Source organism: Aptenodytes patagonicus, chromosome 8, assembly GCF_965638725.1.
Source record: "Aptenodytes patagonicus chromosome 8, bAptPat1.pri.cur, whole genome shotgun sequence".
NCBI lineage: Eukaryota > Metazoa > Chordata > Aves > Sphenisciformes > Spheniscidae > Aptenodytes > Aptenodytes patagonicus.
In genome coordinates this window covers 4,908,524-4,925,528 of record NC_134956.1, presented here as the reverse complement: position 1 = coordinate 4,925,528, position 17,005 = coordinate 4,908,524, and the positions used below count along the sequence as shown (strand labels likewise).

At 39.2% G+C, this 17,005-nt stretch overlaps 1 protein-coding gene across 1 annotated transcript; it reads left to right on the top strand.

Moving 5' to 3' along the window:
• The first annotated feature begins 691 nt into the window (after nt 1-691).
• LOC143163915 (protein BTG1-like) lies at nt 692-1,965 on the top strand. Its single transcript, XM_076345844.1, has 2 exons — nt 692-847; nt 1,010-1,965. The coding sequence occupies exons 1-2, from the start codon at nt 730-732 to the stop codon at nt 1,360-1,362; spliced, it is 471 nt and encodes a 156-aa protein (XP_076201959.1). The 5' UTR covers nt 692-729; the 3' UTR covers nt 1,363-1,965.
• Nucleotides 1,966-17,005: the final 15,040 nt, after the last annotated feature.

The following is a 17,005-nucleotide window of genomic DNA, read 5'->3' as shown; positions in this document are numbered from 1 at the left end:
GAATCTGGTGCTCCAAACGGGTGAGTGGAGGAACTCAGAGGAGTCTAATGTGGTCAAACCTGTAAATGCTGAACAGGGAACGTGTACTTAACCTATTCTTTCTGTTGTGTTGTAAGCAAGAACTAATGAGGAGGGAACTTGAGAAATGAGGCGAAGAAGGACGAGCGCTGATGCCGTATGTTGTCGGGGAGCGGTCGGTGTTCGGCGGGTGCACAGTGACTGAGCACACGCACGTGTAAGGTGGGACACGAGGCAGGGTCGGCCACGGGCCCGGTGCAGACTCGCGGCGCGGCTGAGTGAAGCCGAAGCGTGGTGCTGCGGTCGTGTCTTGCCGGTCGAAACGGTGCTACTGATCGTTACGCGTAGCGGTCCGAGCGTCGCGCCCGGCCCCCTCCGCTGCTTCCTCCCGTGGCGGGCGGGCCTCGCCCCGCCCCGCCCCTCGGCGGGCAGGTCCCGCTCCTCCGCCAACAAAACAAACACGGCCCGGCCCGTGCGGCGGCCCAATGGCCGCCCGCAGTCGCCGCGGCCGCACCGTGCCCGCCGCCGCCAATGGGGCCTCGGCCCGCCCGCCTATGCGGGGGGCCGGGGCGGGGCGCCGCCGTGTGATGCGGCTGTTGCGCGGCGCCGCCATTGGCCGGAGGGGCGGGGGCCGGGCCGGGGCGGCCGCGGTGGCGCTGGCAGCGGGCCGGGACGGCGGTGGCGGGGAGGTGCGCGCCGGCCGGGGCGGCCATGAGGACCGAGATCTCCACGGCGGCGGCGTTCGTCACCCGCCTCCTGCGGGCTGCCGGCGGTATCGGCGAGGAGCAGCTGCGGTGCTTCCGGGAGTGCCTGCAGGAGGCGCTGCGCGGTGAGCCGGGGCGGCGGGAGACCGCGCGGCGGGGGGGCCGGCCCGGCCGGTCGCCGCCGCCTCTGCCCCGCGAGGGGGTCCGGCGGAGCGCAGCCTCTGCGGGGCTAGAGGGCGGTGGGGCTCAGGGGCCGCGGTAAAGCTCCTCTTTGTTCCCTCCCGCAGAGCACTACAAGCACCACTGGTTCCCCCTGGTGCCCTCCAAGGGCTCCGGGTACCGGTGCATTAGGATCAACCATAAGATGGACCCCTTGATAGGAAAGGCAGCGGGGATGATTGGACTGAGCCACGAGAGGCTCTTCCAGCTCTTACCCAGCGAATTAACTCTTTGGGTCGACCCTTTCGAAGTATCCTATCGCATAGGTGAAGATGGGTCTATCTGTGTCCTTTACGAAAGTCCTCAGCCTGGTGGGAAGACGACCAAACCGCTGGAGAGTAGGACCAGCTGTAAGGAGGAGTGGAGAATTGACAGATCCAGCCCTTCCAAGAATTACAACATGATGACAGTTTCTAGTTAAAAACTGCTATTCCTTGTACAATGATGTATGTATCCCGATCTCATGGTAAACTCGGATGTAACTGAGACTTTTGTTTTTTAATTTTTTTTTCACCCTGTAGTCATTAAAGTTGTAGTAGTACTGCCAAGTTCTTTGTGGCCAAGGGCTAATGTATACAGCAGTTCTTTACACTGCATGTTACTTTCTGTAAATGCACTGTACAGTCGATTGTTTTACACACTTATATTTTCAAAGAAGTTTTGGCTATTTGTAATAAAAAGCAATATTGTAGCACTCTTTGATGGATTTTAGTCAAGATTAACACTTGTTAAAACATTCCTTAGTTTGCAGAGCAATAACATGAAGGGGGGTGGGAAACGTCTAACAAGCTGCACATAAATCTTTCCAGTGACTTGTCTGCACAGACTTCTCTCAGGGTCATTCAAATTTGGCTGTGAGGCACAAATCACAAAAATAACTCTTACTTTTCCTTTTTCAAACATGCATTTATTTGAGGGCTGGATTCCATCATGCCCCAACATTTTGACAAAAAGAATTGGGGAATTAGTTTGTCTTGTTATTTCTAGTTATTGGAGTAGAACAATAAAGACTTGCTCAAACTGCTTTTGACTTGGTTGGTTGGTTTGTTTGTTTCCCTACCCCCACCCCCCCGGCTTTTTACATTGCTCTCAAAGGTTACTCTAGCTATTTCTAATCCTCACAGATAGCTTCACCATTAGAACGGTGTAGCTCTGAACATTCATCTTTATTTCAGATCACCACAAAAGGTTTAGTTTCAGTAAAGCTTGCTGGCTGTGTGTCTTGAGTGGAGCTGAATAGTCTGTGTAGAGATGTGTGGGGTTTTTTTTTTTTTTTTCAGTGTGTGCTGTATCAAACTGAATGGCAGCAGAAGTACTCTTCTAACATTTGATCTATTGCAAAAAATGTTTGAGTTTATTGGGAAATGGAGTTTGCATTTAAAACTTAAAACCATCTAGGAAGCTAGAGTGAAACACTGGTCATCAATACCATGTAACTACCTTGACTTTTCTGGAAAGTAAAAACCTGCCATTTCTGGTGTTATGTTGAGTTCCTTCTTATTTTGTTAGTGTCTCTAATACCAGTTGGGTGCAAGTTTAGTAAAAGTATCAAATACAGTGGATTTGATGTAATGGTGAAACTTCGTGTTGCTGGTTTACATGGAGAGTCTTAGTATTGATATTTCAGTAAAGGATTCAATTTATAGATACTGTGATTCCTATTCTAAGAAGCAGTAGTTTGTAATCTAGCTATAGAAGACTGCATAGTGTCTAGCATTGCTGTTTTTTTGGTAGCCTGGTGTTCGAGCACAGTTGAATACTTGATGAAAGAGAGCTTTGTCTAGTGTTAGTATGTCAGGGAAAAAAAAAATCTTGCACTATGTCAATAACATGGTAAAACATACAGTGAAGGAAGGGGCAAGTCCGGGCAAACTGGAAAGGGTAGAACTCCAGCTCATATAAAGAGGTTTTTTTTTTTCTTTGCGTTAGAAAAAGCTGTGGCTTACTTGTTGCTGTTTGCCTTATTATCTTGGAGGCAGGCTTGTCTAGTAGTATTTGTTTAGTCTGAATAAAACGTGTAGTGCAATTTTCTTAGTAATTAAAACTGTGAAAATTGTATGTTTCTAGTCTTTCACTCAAGTTTCTGGGTTACTTTAACAAATGGGTGTTAAAGGTCTTGTGACAAACTGCCTTTTTATTATACAAGATCGAAAATCAGTTCTCACGACATTGTTTTACTTTCTTGGGGAGATAGTAACACTTTTTTTTTTTCCCTCTGATAGAGGTCCTAAGGAAATAAATACTCAGTGCAGATAATTCTAAGGGACATATTTGACCCATTTGTCAGTAATTGAACAGAATAACTTTAAATCTGCTAAGGGTGAGATGTCCTCTTTGATTAAAATTAATTTGAAAGATAATCGGCCTTGCTGCACATTATATTAACAGCCTATCTGAAAAGATGTAATATGAAGTTTTTAGCTTAACAGTGGATTTTACATAGCAGTAAACACTTTAAGTGGCATTAAAGATTACTTGGGACACAGGGTATGATTTCCAGCTACTGGGTGTGGTTTGACATGAAGCAGGTTTTTCAGATGTTCTTTTCTTGCCTGGTGTCTCTTGGTGTAAGAGTAGAGAAGAGCCTGGATTAATCCCAGCCATGGTGAATTCTGTTGTTTCTTATTTATGAATCCTACCATATTCAATGGAATATCTCATAGATTATATACTGTCATGTCTCAAGTATCCTATGCTCTCTGCAAGTTTGATATTTATCATTCAACAGGACATTTTTGTTAGTGTAATTCAAGTTCAATTTCATGTACTTAAGCTACAGGCATAGAGTTGAAGTTACTCTGCAGACAAGCAGGTGGAGGAAGCTGGGGAGCTTGAAGAAAACCCACTGAAGCAAATAAAATACTTGAGCTGCAAGTAAATACGCTGTAATATCTGTGACATCTAGAACTACGTTCCATTGCTTTACAAAAATGTCAAAGACCTAATAACAGCACAAAGGCTGTTCTGAGGGAATAGAGCTCTTGGTAGTAAGCTAGGGAGGCTGTATTTGGAGGAGGTAAATAAAATTAACTTTGTATTTTCCCTAAAAGGTGGTAAGTTTTGCATTCTGCCATTGCAACAAACAAGATGAAATCTTAATGTATTTAAAATGATGTACTTGTCACACAAGACTGACTGCATCTGATCAGTCATGATTTAGAACAGAATGGTTTGGATTCTATAGGAAGAATTAGTGTATGCTAGTCTCCTTGAAACAGTAAAAATATATGGAGGAAAGGGTATATTTGTTTGTTCTCATGCCTGTTTGTATGAGGATGGGTTAACTGTGGGATATGTAAAGTTGAAGGAAGAAACATTTATGGGGTGGGAAAGGCACACATTTGCCTGTTTCTCCAAAATGTTGCCTTGCTGCGAAGACAATTAAATAACGTTTGTCTTTGTGAGTTGTAAAATCCAAATGAGACAGAAGGTCCCATTAGTTTATATAACCTGACCACTTAAGTACTGCAATTCCAATATATCGTACCCCGGCTCGTTATTTGCACCTAAGACTATGGAGGTGTATAGTTTAGATCTGGCAACTTCAAGAGATAAGGGTATTTGTCTGTATTTGTTTCAGATTCTATTAGCTTTAGTGTTAGGTAAGTTCAAATATGAAATTTGGTATGTGTTTTAAGTTTAATTTCTAAACATCGGTGTTCTTATTTCTTTATCCTCAAGATGATAGGCCTTTCAGTATGGCCTCTTGTATGTACTTTATACTGAGATCAAATTAAGTCCGTTTTTTATTTAAAGGATTTAAAAGATTAAGCTTTTTAAGTTTGAGCACACATCATTTTCTTTTAACTGAGATTTACATACATGCTTTCTGCAAACACTCATTCCGTTTTTTAATATGTGCATGAGAATGTGCTCTCAAGAAATGAGTGCAGTGAACCAACTGATCCGGATCACACTGTTCCCACCATTATTTGCCATTCCGCCAGCACTGACGGTACTGTGATTTTCACTTCACTGAGAACAATGTAAAATTACTTCAGATCTAGTACTGGCATAATTGCTAAATATGAAGTCTTTCACTTAACTAATTTTTAATTCACATAATGCATTCTTCACTGTGTTATTTTTATTTTTTCTAAAATGCCAGGTGTTTTAGGTGAAGTGCCTTATAAAAGCCTAAGCAGCTAATGTTACTGCAATTACTCACTCAAAGGACAAACCCCAGGTTTGTTTAACAGGATAGCTTTTCTGTAAAACCGTGTTGACTGGCATTAATGATATTGTTCTCCTTTTAATTATACTTGTTGTGAAGTGAATTAATACTTTATTAATTAACCTTCTTTTTACATTCAATCCATGATTAAAAGTGTTCTAACTCTCCTGCAATTATTAGTTGTAACTTTTTTGTATCGGCACACCTCCTCTGGAGAAATTTTCTAGTTATTCCCGCATGCCTCAGAAGCAGACATTGGAGTCCTGCTGATACCTTAAGGCAGTTCTCTTGGGCATTTTTCTAGACCTTGTGGTTATGTTTTTCCTTATGAAATCCTAAAAATTATTATCTTGATATTATCTGGTTTAGTCATAAGTATATTGGAAGTATTTCATTATCTTCATGTAGTACAAAGTTATCCGCATTATCAAATACAGATAGACAATATTTATGGAACACTTGCAGCTTTTTGCCTCACTTTAGTAATTTTACCATCTTCATCTTTTCAGTACTAGAATTCATTTATGTGCTGATGTATCTTAAAAGGCTATTGCCTTTGCATAGCTGTTTTTCTTAGCTATTTTAACCATGGATTTTCCTTTCACACTTTTAGCTTCCTTCATATTTTTTTTTTTACTTCACAATAATCCATGTATATTGGCTTTTTTCTGTTTCACCTTTCCCCCCCCACTGGTGTGGTAAGGGATGTGACTCAGAACTTTGATCTCATCTTAATTTCTGCCTTATGTTGTATCAGTGTGGCATCACTACAGTCATCAGTTTGGCTTTGTGCGATTCCTCCAGGCTGATGCATATTGCCATGGCAGTGGGAAGACTTGTATTGTTGGGTTAATAGAGGCATTCTGGTTCTTGAGTAGTGAGGTTGATACTTTTTACTGTCACCATACTTACTTGTTATAAATTATTTTTTCTTGTGGTGCCAGAATCACTCTTTGTGATTTTTATGCTGTAAGAGTAATAGGCCCATCTATTTCATTGTTTTCTTGCTGGGGACTGAATTTGTTCCAGTAATAACCACTGATATTTTGCTTTCCGTTATAAGGCTATGTAAACTTTTCATTGAGAAGCAGACTACTGATTTTAGCTTGTAATTTGGGTAACTCCTGGGGGGAGCAATATACCTTAATTGAAAGGGAATTGCATGAAAGAATCTTTCATCTGCTTGGGAGAGTCACTTTGCACTGTGAGATTCAGCTGCCCCTCATTTGCAATGAGCATGATTAATAGAACTCTAAAAAGTGTCAGGAAGCAATGAGAATGCAAATTAAATTGTGATTTCTGACAAACTTGGTTTTATTGTTATTTTAAACTATTGGTCCCCAGATTATTGATGGTAATATTTGTATAGCCTCATTAGCAGAAGCAGCTATATAGTATCAGTTATTCTCCCCAGTGGTTCTTAAAAATCCAAAGAAACAAAAACTGTAAAAGAAGATAAACATCTGTTCCGTTAAATTAAACAGCAAATCGGTCTTGAGTCACTGAAAGAGTTGCAAATATCTCTCCTGATAAAAGAATTCTGTTGTGCTTTAGTAGGAAGAAGAAAAATCATACCGCAAAACGGTTCTATAATGTTTCAAGAAAACCTCTTGTGCTAAATAAATACCCAGCTTAGAAAAATATGTTTGTAATCCTGGAGATGTGCCAAGTATGAAAGTTCATCTTTGAAACGGAACACATTTTTGAAAGAAAAATGCACATATAAAAGTATAAATACAGTCTTTGTAGATGCGGTGATGCAGCAGCTTTGAATATGAACTTTCTAGAGCATAAACTCTTAGAAACTTTATTTGTAGTTCAGTAGTAGCAAGTGCAATCAACTTCATAAAGCAATTTCTACTATAGAGTTTTCGTGACTGCAGTATGATGTTTGGGACAATGCAGTGTAGTGCCCAGTCATGCAAACTGTTGTTAAATTGATCATCTTACACAGCTGACGTTAGTGACTTTGGCCTCAGATGACTGATACTACTTCTGTGTACCATTCCCAGGATTGTCTGCTACATGAATGAAGAATGAACAAACATGCAAGAAAACTGAGGAAAAAAGTAGGTTGTACCAGAAAATGCTTCTTAAACTGTCTGAGCACTAGAGCCCCGGTTGTTCCAGTAGTTCTAGGTAGTCAGAAGAGAATGCTGCACAGAAGCAAGGTCATTGTATCATCAAACTACTAAATTTACTTCATTTTACGCTGAGTGCCAACATGGAACTCGCTTTCTTCCACTGGGGCTCTGAGAAGGAAAGGAACTTGCCTGTTACTTTAGGCAAGTTTACTTTAAATATAAATACTTTATATTTATTTATATAAATATTTAAGAATATGCACAAATACTTAGAAATTACATTATTTGCAAGACCTAAGCTTTATTTTGCATGCTGCGTATAGGTGAGTAAAATACTAATGAGTATTCCTAGTGTACAACATCTTTATATGCAATTTTATTTTAATAACTGTACATATGTATGATATGAATATGCAATTGACACTTTGCACTAGTCCCCTACATATTATTTATACCGCATTATTAGCATCAAAACAGTGTTATGTGAATGTTTCTGTTGCAAATGTGCAACCTGAGGGTTAGATTTGCATAAAGGCACATGTAGCAGTGATGGAAAAGAGTATAACTATAGTGGTTTACGCTTTTATATATTCTTGGAATGGATTACAACAAAAGCTGACCCTTTAGACTTGCCTTCTCTTACTCTGTGAATTTGGATTATCGTGTGTTGTTAGGAAGACTGTATTTCTAAGGTTGCAGAAGTATAAATGAAAACAGAATTCTTCTAATGTGTATGATGAGATAACATTTTATTTAGTGTTCAAAATAACGTGTTACTCATACAAATCCTTTCTTCCGGGAAGTATGCTGGGGTTTTTTTTTCTGGATATACCAGAGGTCATCAAATGCATGTCTCACTTGACTGCACGTTAAAGGTTGATACGAGGGTTTTGTCAAAGGGTTTTTCCTCTGGGGCAGGAAAAAGATGTGCAAATCTGTTGGGAGAGGGTTGTTTTGTTCTTTTTGCCCCACAGTGTGATGAGCTGATGCTGAAACCCAAATGCGTTGAGTATTTTGATGTGGATGGTGAGCTATTTTTTCAAGTGGTTGAAGTATGTATGCTGACACGTTCAGCCAAGAGTAATTAAATATGTACTTGAATTTAGTAGTAGTGCTGAACATTTAATGTGGAATTAGGTATTTTGATGGATGGAGGTTTTGCTGAACAAAATTAATTCAGAATCATGAACCGCAGTATTTATGGAACACTTAATTTTATCATTAGTCTTTTCACTAAATGATGTTTAGCTAATATCTCTGACAGCCTTCAGGGTTTTTTTCAGTGACTCAATGCTACACGTCTTAAGTAAGAGAAAGTTGTTGCTTCTATAGAAGTCAGTAGAATTACTCCCATGTTTAACATTAAAAGCCTTTTGGCTCAGGCCTAGATGAACATTTCAAGCACTTGCACTGTTTAACTGAGTCTTGTGTATTAGCTTCGTGGAGCTCCCTTTAGTTTCTGAAGTATCAAATAAAGATTTAATTGTAGCTGAAACTTTAGCTATTCTCTCTATGAGTTGCTTCACCAGAAAAGAAAATAATTTGTTTGTCTGTGTTGAGTGTCACAACTGTACATGTGTGCCATTTATCTTGATGGTATATTCAGGGAAAGCTTTGTGTATTTTCTAAAATAAACAGATATTTGTCTTTTTTTCCACAAGCCTTTAACATTGATTCTTTTTCTAAATGTGTTCCAAAACACCGAACATTGAACACTCCATGGAATGAAAACTGAAATAAGAAGTCTGGGAGCAAAAGTTTGCTGAAGTTAAAGGGCTTCTTTTTGGCTGTGATCCAGAGTAGGCTGTGTATCTATTTCAGTTTACGTGACTAGAAATCGGAAGAAAAGCACATACAAGACAACTTCTTGTTGCCCTCTCCTCCTCCCTTCCTACCTTTCAGTGGTTTCTCTGTCCTTCAAATAATCTTTCTCATTAAATTTGCTAAACCTTTGCATCGACATGAAGAGATTAATGCTTGTTTATTGGCAGATACCATGTCTTGACAACGAACGTAAGAACTGGAATAGTAACCAGCACTGGATTAAAAAGGGAAGATTAATCCAGAGCTTTTATGAGGCATTTCTTTCCAGCCTTATTACAGCTCTTCTGTTTTCGTACTAGATTGGCGAGTGTAACGCTATACTGCAACATACCTTTTGTACTCTGTTCTTAGCAGCAACAGTATTTTAAATGACCTGGAAGTTACTTTTGGGAAGAGAATTATCTGTTCCAGTATCACTTCACAAGGATCACTAGTTGAGAATATTGAGATCTGGCATCAGCTTTGTTACCTAAGGGGGGGGGGGCCAAACAATTATGCTTTTGAAAAAAGTTACCTGTAACGTATTCAGCATATCAAATGCGATCCTAAAAAGCCATTTTTAGGATGGATACATTTTTTTATATAATTTCTGCTAATATGTTTTAGAATATTTGCATTTTTTACAGCAGTTGTTTCCTTTGGTGATTACTGCAATATTTCTGAAGATTGGATTTTTTTGGGGGTAGCAGTGCTGGGTTATTGTTCTTCTAGTAACATATCTCCTGGTGTGGTTTGCTGCCTATAAACTAATTATTTAACATGTTGCTGTGATGAACTGCATCTTATTTCCACTGCTTCAGACACCTAACTAAACAAATTAAAGCTGGAGTTCTATTTTCAGCAACAGCATCTAAGCTTTATTCCTGTATCTACAGCTAGTTTTATTCTTACTTAAAACTGCCAGTGAGTTAGTAGCCCTAAAATACATACTTCAGTCTTTTTCCCAGTAAATCTTTTTCATTTATAATACAGTTGTCTCCTGTTTCATGCTTAGTTTCCAATTTTTACCCTTTTTTCCCACAAGTACATGCTGAAGTCTTTAATTGGCATTTGATTATGTTTTTGTTTGAAATTCATTGAGTTTCTCTTCTCTTTCCCTCTATCCCCCCAAAATTTGTAAGTGCTGTTTTCATATCTGAATTCATGTGGTTGTAATCAAACTGTTCTCTGGGTTTTCCAGTATTATTCTTTCCTATGTGTGGCACATCAGTGATGGTTCTTGCCTTGTCCCACCAACATTTTTCAGTAATTGTTGAATGTTTTCCCTGTTTCAGAGGAATGGGATGCTTATCACCTAAAAAGATAGTGTTTGTTATATAGAACATGTAAAAGGTTACCATTTACAGGCTATAATCCTGTGTTCTGACAAACATTTCACTGTGCTGCAGAAAAATGGAGGAACTGAAAAACTTGTATACAAAATCTAAAGGTAGTGGCCTCTTATAAGAAGATAAAGCTGAGCTTTTTAACGATTAACGGTCTTGGGGGAAATTTTTTTTGCCTTCATGCTTTATTTATGGAGCTATTGTTTGCATCTTTGTTTATACTTTTTGGAAGAGGGACTACTTTTAGTATTATGCAATCCACTTGGTGCCTTTGTGGACATCTCCATATAAAAACAAATAAAGCAGTAGGTCAATGTTCTTTTGCTCACATATTATATAAACTCCCCATTCATATAAAAGGTTTCCTGTGTATTTGTTTTAATTTAAATGACTTATCAGTAACACTTCCTTTACTTTAGACATCATGTTTGGAATGATTGCTTTAGGAAATGGGTGGCAGAAGAATGGTTACTTTTGGTAAATATTTGTTAGAACCAAAGATTCTAGTTCTTCATTTCTGCTAGAGTTAAAATATCTGTGAAATCAAATGGGTATTTTAAGTTGGCAGTAATACGAAGGAGTGGGCCTGAAAATTTGACAGCAGGAAAGGATAATTAACTTTGTCATGCATCATGGTCTAAAAGAACAGTATGATGCTTGTGAAAGTTTGCTGTCATTTCATTTTATTCCTAGTATGTACATGGATATGCCTATCTTTTGAAGATCTTGTGAGTATCCTCAATATCTTGTAAAGCTTATCTATGTATACAGATGATAAAAAAAACAAAGCTACACCATACTGTCCTTCTAGAATACTATATAACAAGAATGCTCCAGCAGAAAGGAAAATATATCTCATTAAGTACAGCAGCTTTGGTTACAAAATAAAGCATCACTTCTAAAATCTACTGTTAGTAAGAGAAAATTCCTGATAGATCAATCTATATATGTTTTTTTTCAGTTAGCTCTTTGCTCTGTCATTGTGTTCCAATGATCTCTTGTTTCTGTAATGCATAAGCAGGATTACTTGGCATTCAACTGAAACATGGTGGTGTTGATCTTGCAAAGTATCCTCTGCAGAAAGAGCCCAATGTGGTAAAATGATGCTTGTAGGCCAATGAGGGGGGGGGGGGGGGGGGGGGGGCGGGAGATAGAAGGGATGCAGAATAAAAGTGACCAGGAAATTCAGACTCTTCTCAAAACTCAGAAGAGCCCTTGGGAAATGTTCATGAACTGGAAGGAATACGTTTTGGGGAAGGCTAAAAGCTTAGAGGATAAGATCCATATGTTTGTCCTTTTACTTTGAACGATCATAGAGTGACCCTTATACAAGGATCTTCTAATAAATCATTTTTGCACCTCTCAGGGATTCTGAGTTGTCCAAGAAGGTTAATACACATATAGCTCATATAACTATACAGAGTGCAGGTAAGTACTAGCTCGGCTGTGTTCCTTTTTTGAATAATTGCTGTGAGCAACTTCTGGTGAGTCTCATTTTGGCGGGTAATATAGGTTATTCCTGAAATGGCATTTTTCCCTTTGAATCAATGTGGATCTACTATCCTGAAGAGTTTCCTGTAAAGCCTCTTTACACAATTGTGTTTTATAGTGTTGTGCCCTTGATAAAGAGTTAGTCATGGTATGATTTTCCCATCATCATAAATTATGTTCTAGGACTAATCTCTGAAATGCAATCTGCATGCAGAAATAACAGTTCAGGCTTATGGCCTTTGATATTCTGCACATTTCTTGTTTTATTTGCTTCTGTTTTCCTTTCCTCCACTTTTTAAGTGCATCTTTATAACTGCCATCTGTATGCTCATTCCTATTTTAAGTTTTTCCTTTTGTTTGTTTCCATCAACTTTTAACCTCTTCCTGTGCATCTAAGGTCTCCCGTTTGAGCATAGACATTGAAATAGAGTGGACTGACTTTCAGAAGTGTTAAGTGAACGCAGAGCCTTCTGTTTTGAATGGGAACTGGAACCTATAAGCTCTTTGAAAATGAACGAGATCAGTCTTGTCTAAAGGAAGTATGGAATTGTGAAGCCAAGGTAATTTAAGTAACCTGAGTGACCCATGTTCTTTAAAATACTTTCTGCAGTCCAGATAATGGAATAATGACAGAGTCATTATAGCTTTAACTTTGGCAAAACCAAATTATATTAACTTTAGACCAGTATCCTGAGGGAACATGAGGCTAACAGACCACACAGGGATATGGAAAATACTTATGCGTAGGATCTCCTGGCCTTGTCAAGTAAGGAAACCTATGTGTAAGACACATAACAGCAATAAAGGTAATGACCAGTTGTTTAGAAAAGTAGAAGAGGGACAGTTTGCAGGAGGGAAGGGTCACGATGGATTCAGTAGTAGGTACATTTGTGCCTGGCCTCGTACCTTGCATTGGTGACTTACGTCCCTGGCTTGACCGTGGACTGCCTCATCACTACAGATGGCCTGGCAATCACCAACCTGGGCCATCCCTGGTCACTGTCACCAAACCTGCTCTGCTCTTCTTGCTCAGGTACTGTAGGACTGCACCCCTTAATGCTGTGCCTTGCTGGGGTGCCTTGCTGTCATTCCAGCTCCTGGCTAGCCTTCCCTTGCAGAGTGGCCACTCTTGCTTGCTCCCTGACTGCTACAGCGCAGCTGGGGCAGGGGCAAGGACCTGAGCTGATGTGCAGCTCCCCAGCAAGCAGCAGAGGTCCAAATGGGGCTTCTCGCAGCTGTACCTCATCAGGCTTACCCACCAGATCCGAGGCCATGCAGCTGTGCTGTATCAGAGCTGTACCTAAACTTCTGGGGGGCTGGGGGGAGTTTGCAGAGGAGGATTACAGAGAAAGATGGATGGAGGCTGGTCAGAGCTATTACAGTCTGTTGATGCACTCAGGGCCCTGAGTGTGGTTTATCTGTAAGAGCAGATAAGGAGGAGGGGATGCTTTAAGAATATATGTAGCTATCTGGGGTTGGTTTTGTTGTTCTTGTTTTTTAAATGAATGAGGTAAGAATGCTGAGACTGCAAAGTCAGTCACTCAGAAGTTAGCTCATGTCAACATTAATATTACATGTGTACATTAGCAGAAGTTTAGAGTTTAATCTCATCGAGGCTAAAAAGACAGCAAAAGATACATACTTAACTACAGGGTGACCTGTTATCCCTTACTGCTTCCCACTAAATTCTCCATGATTGTTTCGATGCTAATGCTTCTTAATAAAAAAGTTTAATCTTTAGTGAGATAAACTAGCATATTTTTCAATAATCTTCTTTCAGAAGTTTTTTAAATCAACTTTCTAAACCAAAAAATAACAGCGAAAATCTCCATCAAACACTTCTAGTTGAAACAAATAGTCTCATGGAATAGCTGATCAGGAACACTACGAAGTTTCAGTAAAATCACAAGAAACTTAAAACTAAATAATGGGAAGTCTTTGAACAATCTCTTTAGACATGTCTGTCTATATTAATGAACAGGAGCTAGAAAGTAGATTCAGAGCTTCTCCTTTTAATCAATTATCTAGGGTCTCCAATCATCTGAGGAGTGTGTGCAAGTGTTTTTGCTGCTGCTATATTATATAGTGCAACAGCAAAAAAAACCAAAACCCAATCCTGTGGATTTTACTGTATGAGGTATGGGAGAGATGTAAGTGGAGAAGAGAAAAAAAAAAAAAAAGGCAAGTATTAAACCCTGTACAGACACCTGACAGTATCTCCTCAAACCAGCAGATGAGGCTGTTTCCCATTACATCTAGTTTGCAACACTAAACCCCTGGAAACCTGTAACTTTTTATCACACAGTATTAATATTGATCAATTGGGTTCTTACAGAAGAGCAATTTAGAGTTTTTGTTTTTATCATCAGTGCTGCTTTTCAGACACATCCAGAAGTAAAATAGATCAAGCAATTATGTGAACAGCATTTAACTTCCTTTTTTCAGTGCAAAGTGAGAAAAGGGGAAAAACAGCCCATTTTGTTTATACAAAAATATACCTACCTTGTAATAAGCAGTTTTGAGATTTACCAGTCTCTTTCTGTCTCTCTTGCTCTGATAGATTTGCTTTGTAAAACATACTGCTCCCGGAGCCTCATGAACCGAATCATATTTAAAAAAAAAACAAACAACAAATGTTTGGGTCCATTACTTTTCCTGCTTTTGTCAGATTATCTCCTCTTTCCAGATACTTATTTCTAGCTGGGGGACAACTATTATAATTTAAATTACTTTTGGTCTGCCTGCTGTCCTTGTTTTGTGTTGGGTAGCAGGATTGCTTTAATGGAATTTACAACTATGTTTCTAGTAGCTATAAGTACATCTTTTGTCACTGATCTTTAATTGTAATTAAATGTCTATCTCCAGGTATGATTTTGTAAATGTCTTTTTTTTTTACACTCTAACTTAGTATCACAGATTCATAAATAGGTTCAAAACCAGCCATCAAGTAGAACATCAAGGTATATATTTTTTTTTAATCTATACATTCATGCCGCATGGATTTGTAGGTTCCAAGGTGCCAAGCCTTGTGTGAGAAGGGGCTTCACTGCTCTTTGGGCCTGATTCTGTTCTAAGAAGTGTAGAATTTGATCTAGAATTTATCCTCGCTCAGTCATCTTAAATTTAATTCCTCAAAAAGCTTGACTTGAGAGATCTAGAACATCTCTATATATTTTGGTATATTTATTTTCCTGTCACTGTTAGGAATAGTTCTTCTTTTCCAAGCAACTTGGATTTCCGCCCCTTCCACCACCCCCCCCACCCCCACCCCCCCCCACCCCCCCCCCCCCACCCCCCCCCCCCCCCCCCGACATCTATTGGGAAGGTGTGAGATGTATACTTGTCACTCATATTTATGCTTTTGTTCCAAGTGAGATACTTTCACAAAGAATTTTTATTGCAATGGATATTGTTTTACACTTGGTTTTGGCAAATACTCCATCAGGAAGACCTCATAATCACTTATTAAATAGCCACTTCATTCCACCTTAATCAAGAGAATTGTAGATTATCACCTTTGAAATAGCTGTTTTAAATCAATAAAGCATAGTTTAGTGGCATGCTTTATTACTGATACTCTGATAACACAGATCGTTTCAACTCTCTTTTAACATAGGTAGACCTAGCAGTAAAGGGATGGCAGAAATCTAATACGTGTTTTTTCTGGGGGAGAGAAAAAACAAACAAAAAACAAACAACCAAAAAAACCAACCCAAAAAACCTGTAAGTGACAGCTCATGGACTGCTCAATGAATGATATAGTTCTCTCTCCCAAAGTATTTATTTGGTGATGTGCTCTCTACTGCTTTTTCAGAGCATGCCCAGAAATATCTGGTCATTCTGTACGTTTTCTTCTTTCCTTGAAAGGGCCCCCACACGTTCATCCTGCTAGGAGGTTCTGCAGCGCTGCTAAAAGTACAGTTTCATAATCAGCTTAATCTGGCCTGAGAATGAGCTAGCAACAAAATGGCTAATCCTGCACACCCCACAGGTTTTGGTTGTGTTCCCATTCCTTCTTTAATGATGGCTGGAGGACTTGTGTGACATGTTACATAGTCATACTGGTTTGCTGAGTCAAGTAAAGAATTTAAAAAAAAAAAAAAAAAGGAAAAAAAAAAATCCCACCCAAGAAAACCTGACCATTTATTTGATGAATAATCTGTTCTAACATTCCACATGGATGTAAATGTGCTAAGGGCAATGCAAAGAGGGGGCACAGGAATATACAGCCAGATTTGAAAAGGAGAACAAGATCACTCTTTTGAGATAGCATAGCATTTATGTTGGCTTCTCTGCTTGTGAAAGTGCATTATATCTGTGTTTATGTATTGGAGATGACAGATAATCTAAGGTTTAAAGTTTGAGAAAATGTCTCTTGAAAATGTAGTTCTGTTTATTGATTTCAATTGTGATGATTCTGGTAAACTGGGTTCTGCAAGGGAGTTGAGGGGGAGCATTCATTTTGTATGCTGCCATTTGAATACAGAGATCACTCCAAAATTATTAGCATTACAGTCAATAAAATGTGGTGTGTATGAATTTAAGGAATTAGGTCTTTTAAAGTATTTGATAGCTGTGTCAGGGAACATAAATCTGAATTTATCAGTAAGTGTACAAAAGAAACTGCTGCTCGGTCCTTCTGTACCATCCCCAGATATTGTTACACAGTTTGGTGTTTCTGGGTATAAACTGAAAGGTAATGTGTGACCAGTTTACGTCAATTTGTAATTTATCTTCTGGAGACCTTGTACTTGGTGAACTAAAAGTTTTAACGGAGAAGGTTTCAAGGCTTTTCCACAGAAGTGCATTGCCGAATGATGGCAGTTTAGCAGAAAATCAGATTAATACACATGTTCTTTTCCCTATTTAAAGATGGTCACATAGGGCTTATGTCAAAAAGAAGTTTAAGATGTGCTCTCCTTTAACCATTAACAGGTCCAAGGACTAAACACAAGGTGTGTTTGTGATACGAGACAATAAGGTGTATTCCCAGGGGCAGTTATATGTTGCAAGAGGGTGTTTGATCATGAGCAAATAGTATAACATTAACAGCAAAGTATCTGCAATAGGAAGCGTTAGCCTGTCCTGAAAGCAGCAAAAATATTGCTTCTATGTGACTTCTGACCAGGCTACTGAGTCTGCTCTGGTAGTTCGCTTTCACCTCTT

Excerpts from the sequence above, each read along its gene's own strand:
- LOC143163915 (XM_076345844.1), top strand. The coding sequence starts at position 730 with ATGAGGACCGAGATCTCCACGGCGGCGGCGTTCGTCACCCGCCTCCTG. Across the intron at positions 848-1,009 it reads CCTGCAGGAGGCGCTGCGCG|AGCACTACAAGCACCACTGG; the intron begins GTGAGCCGGGGC and ends TCCCTCCCGCAG.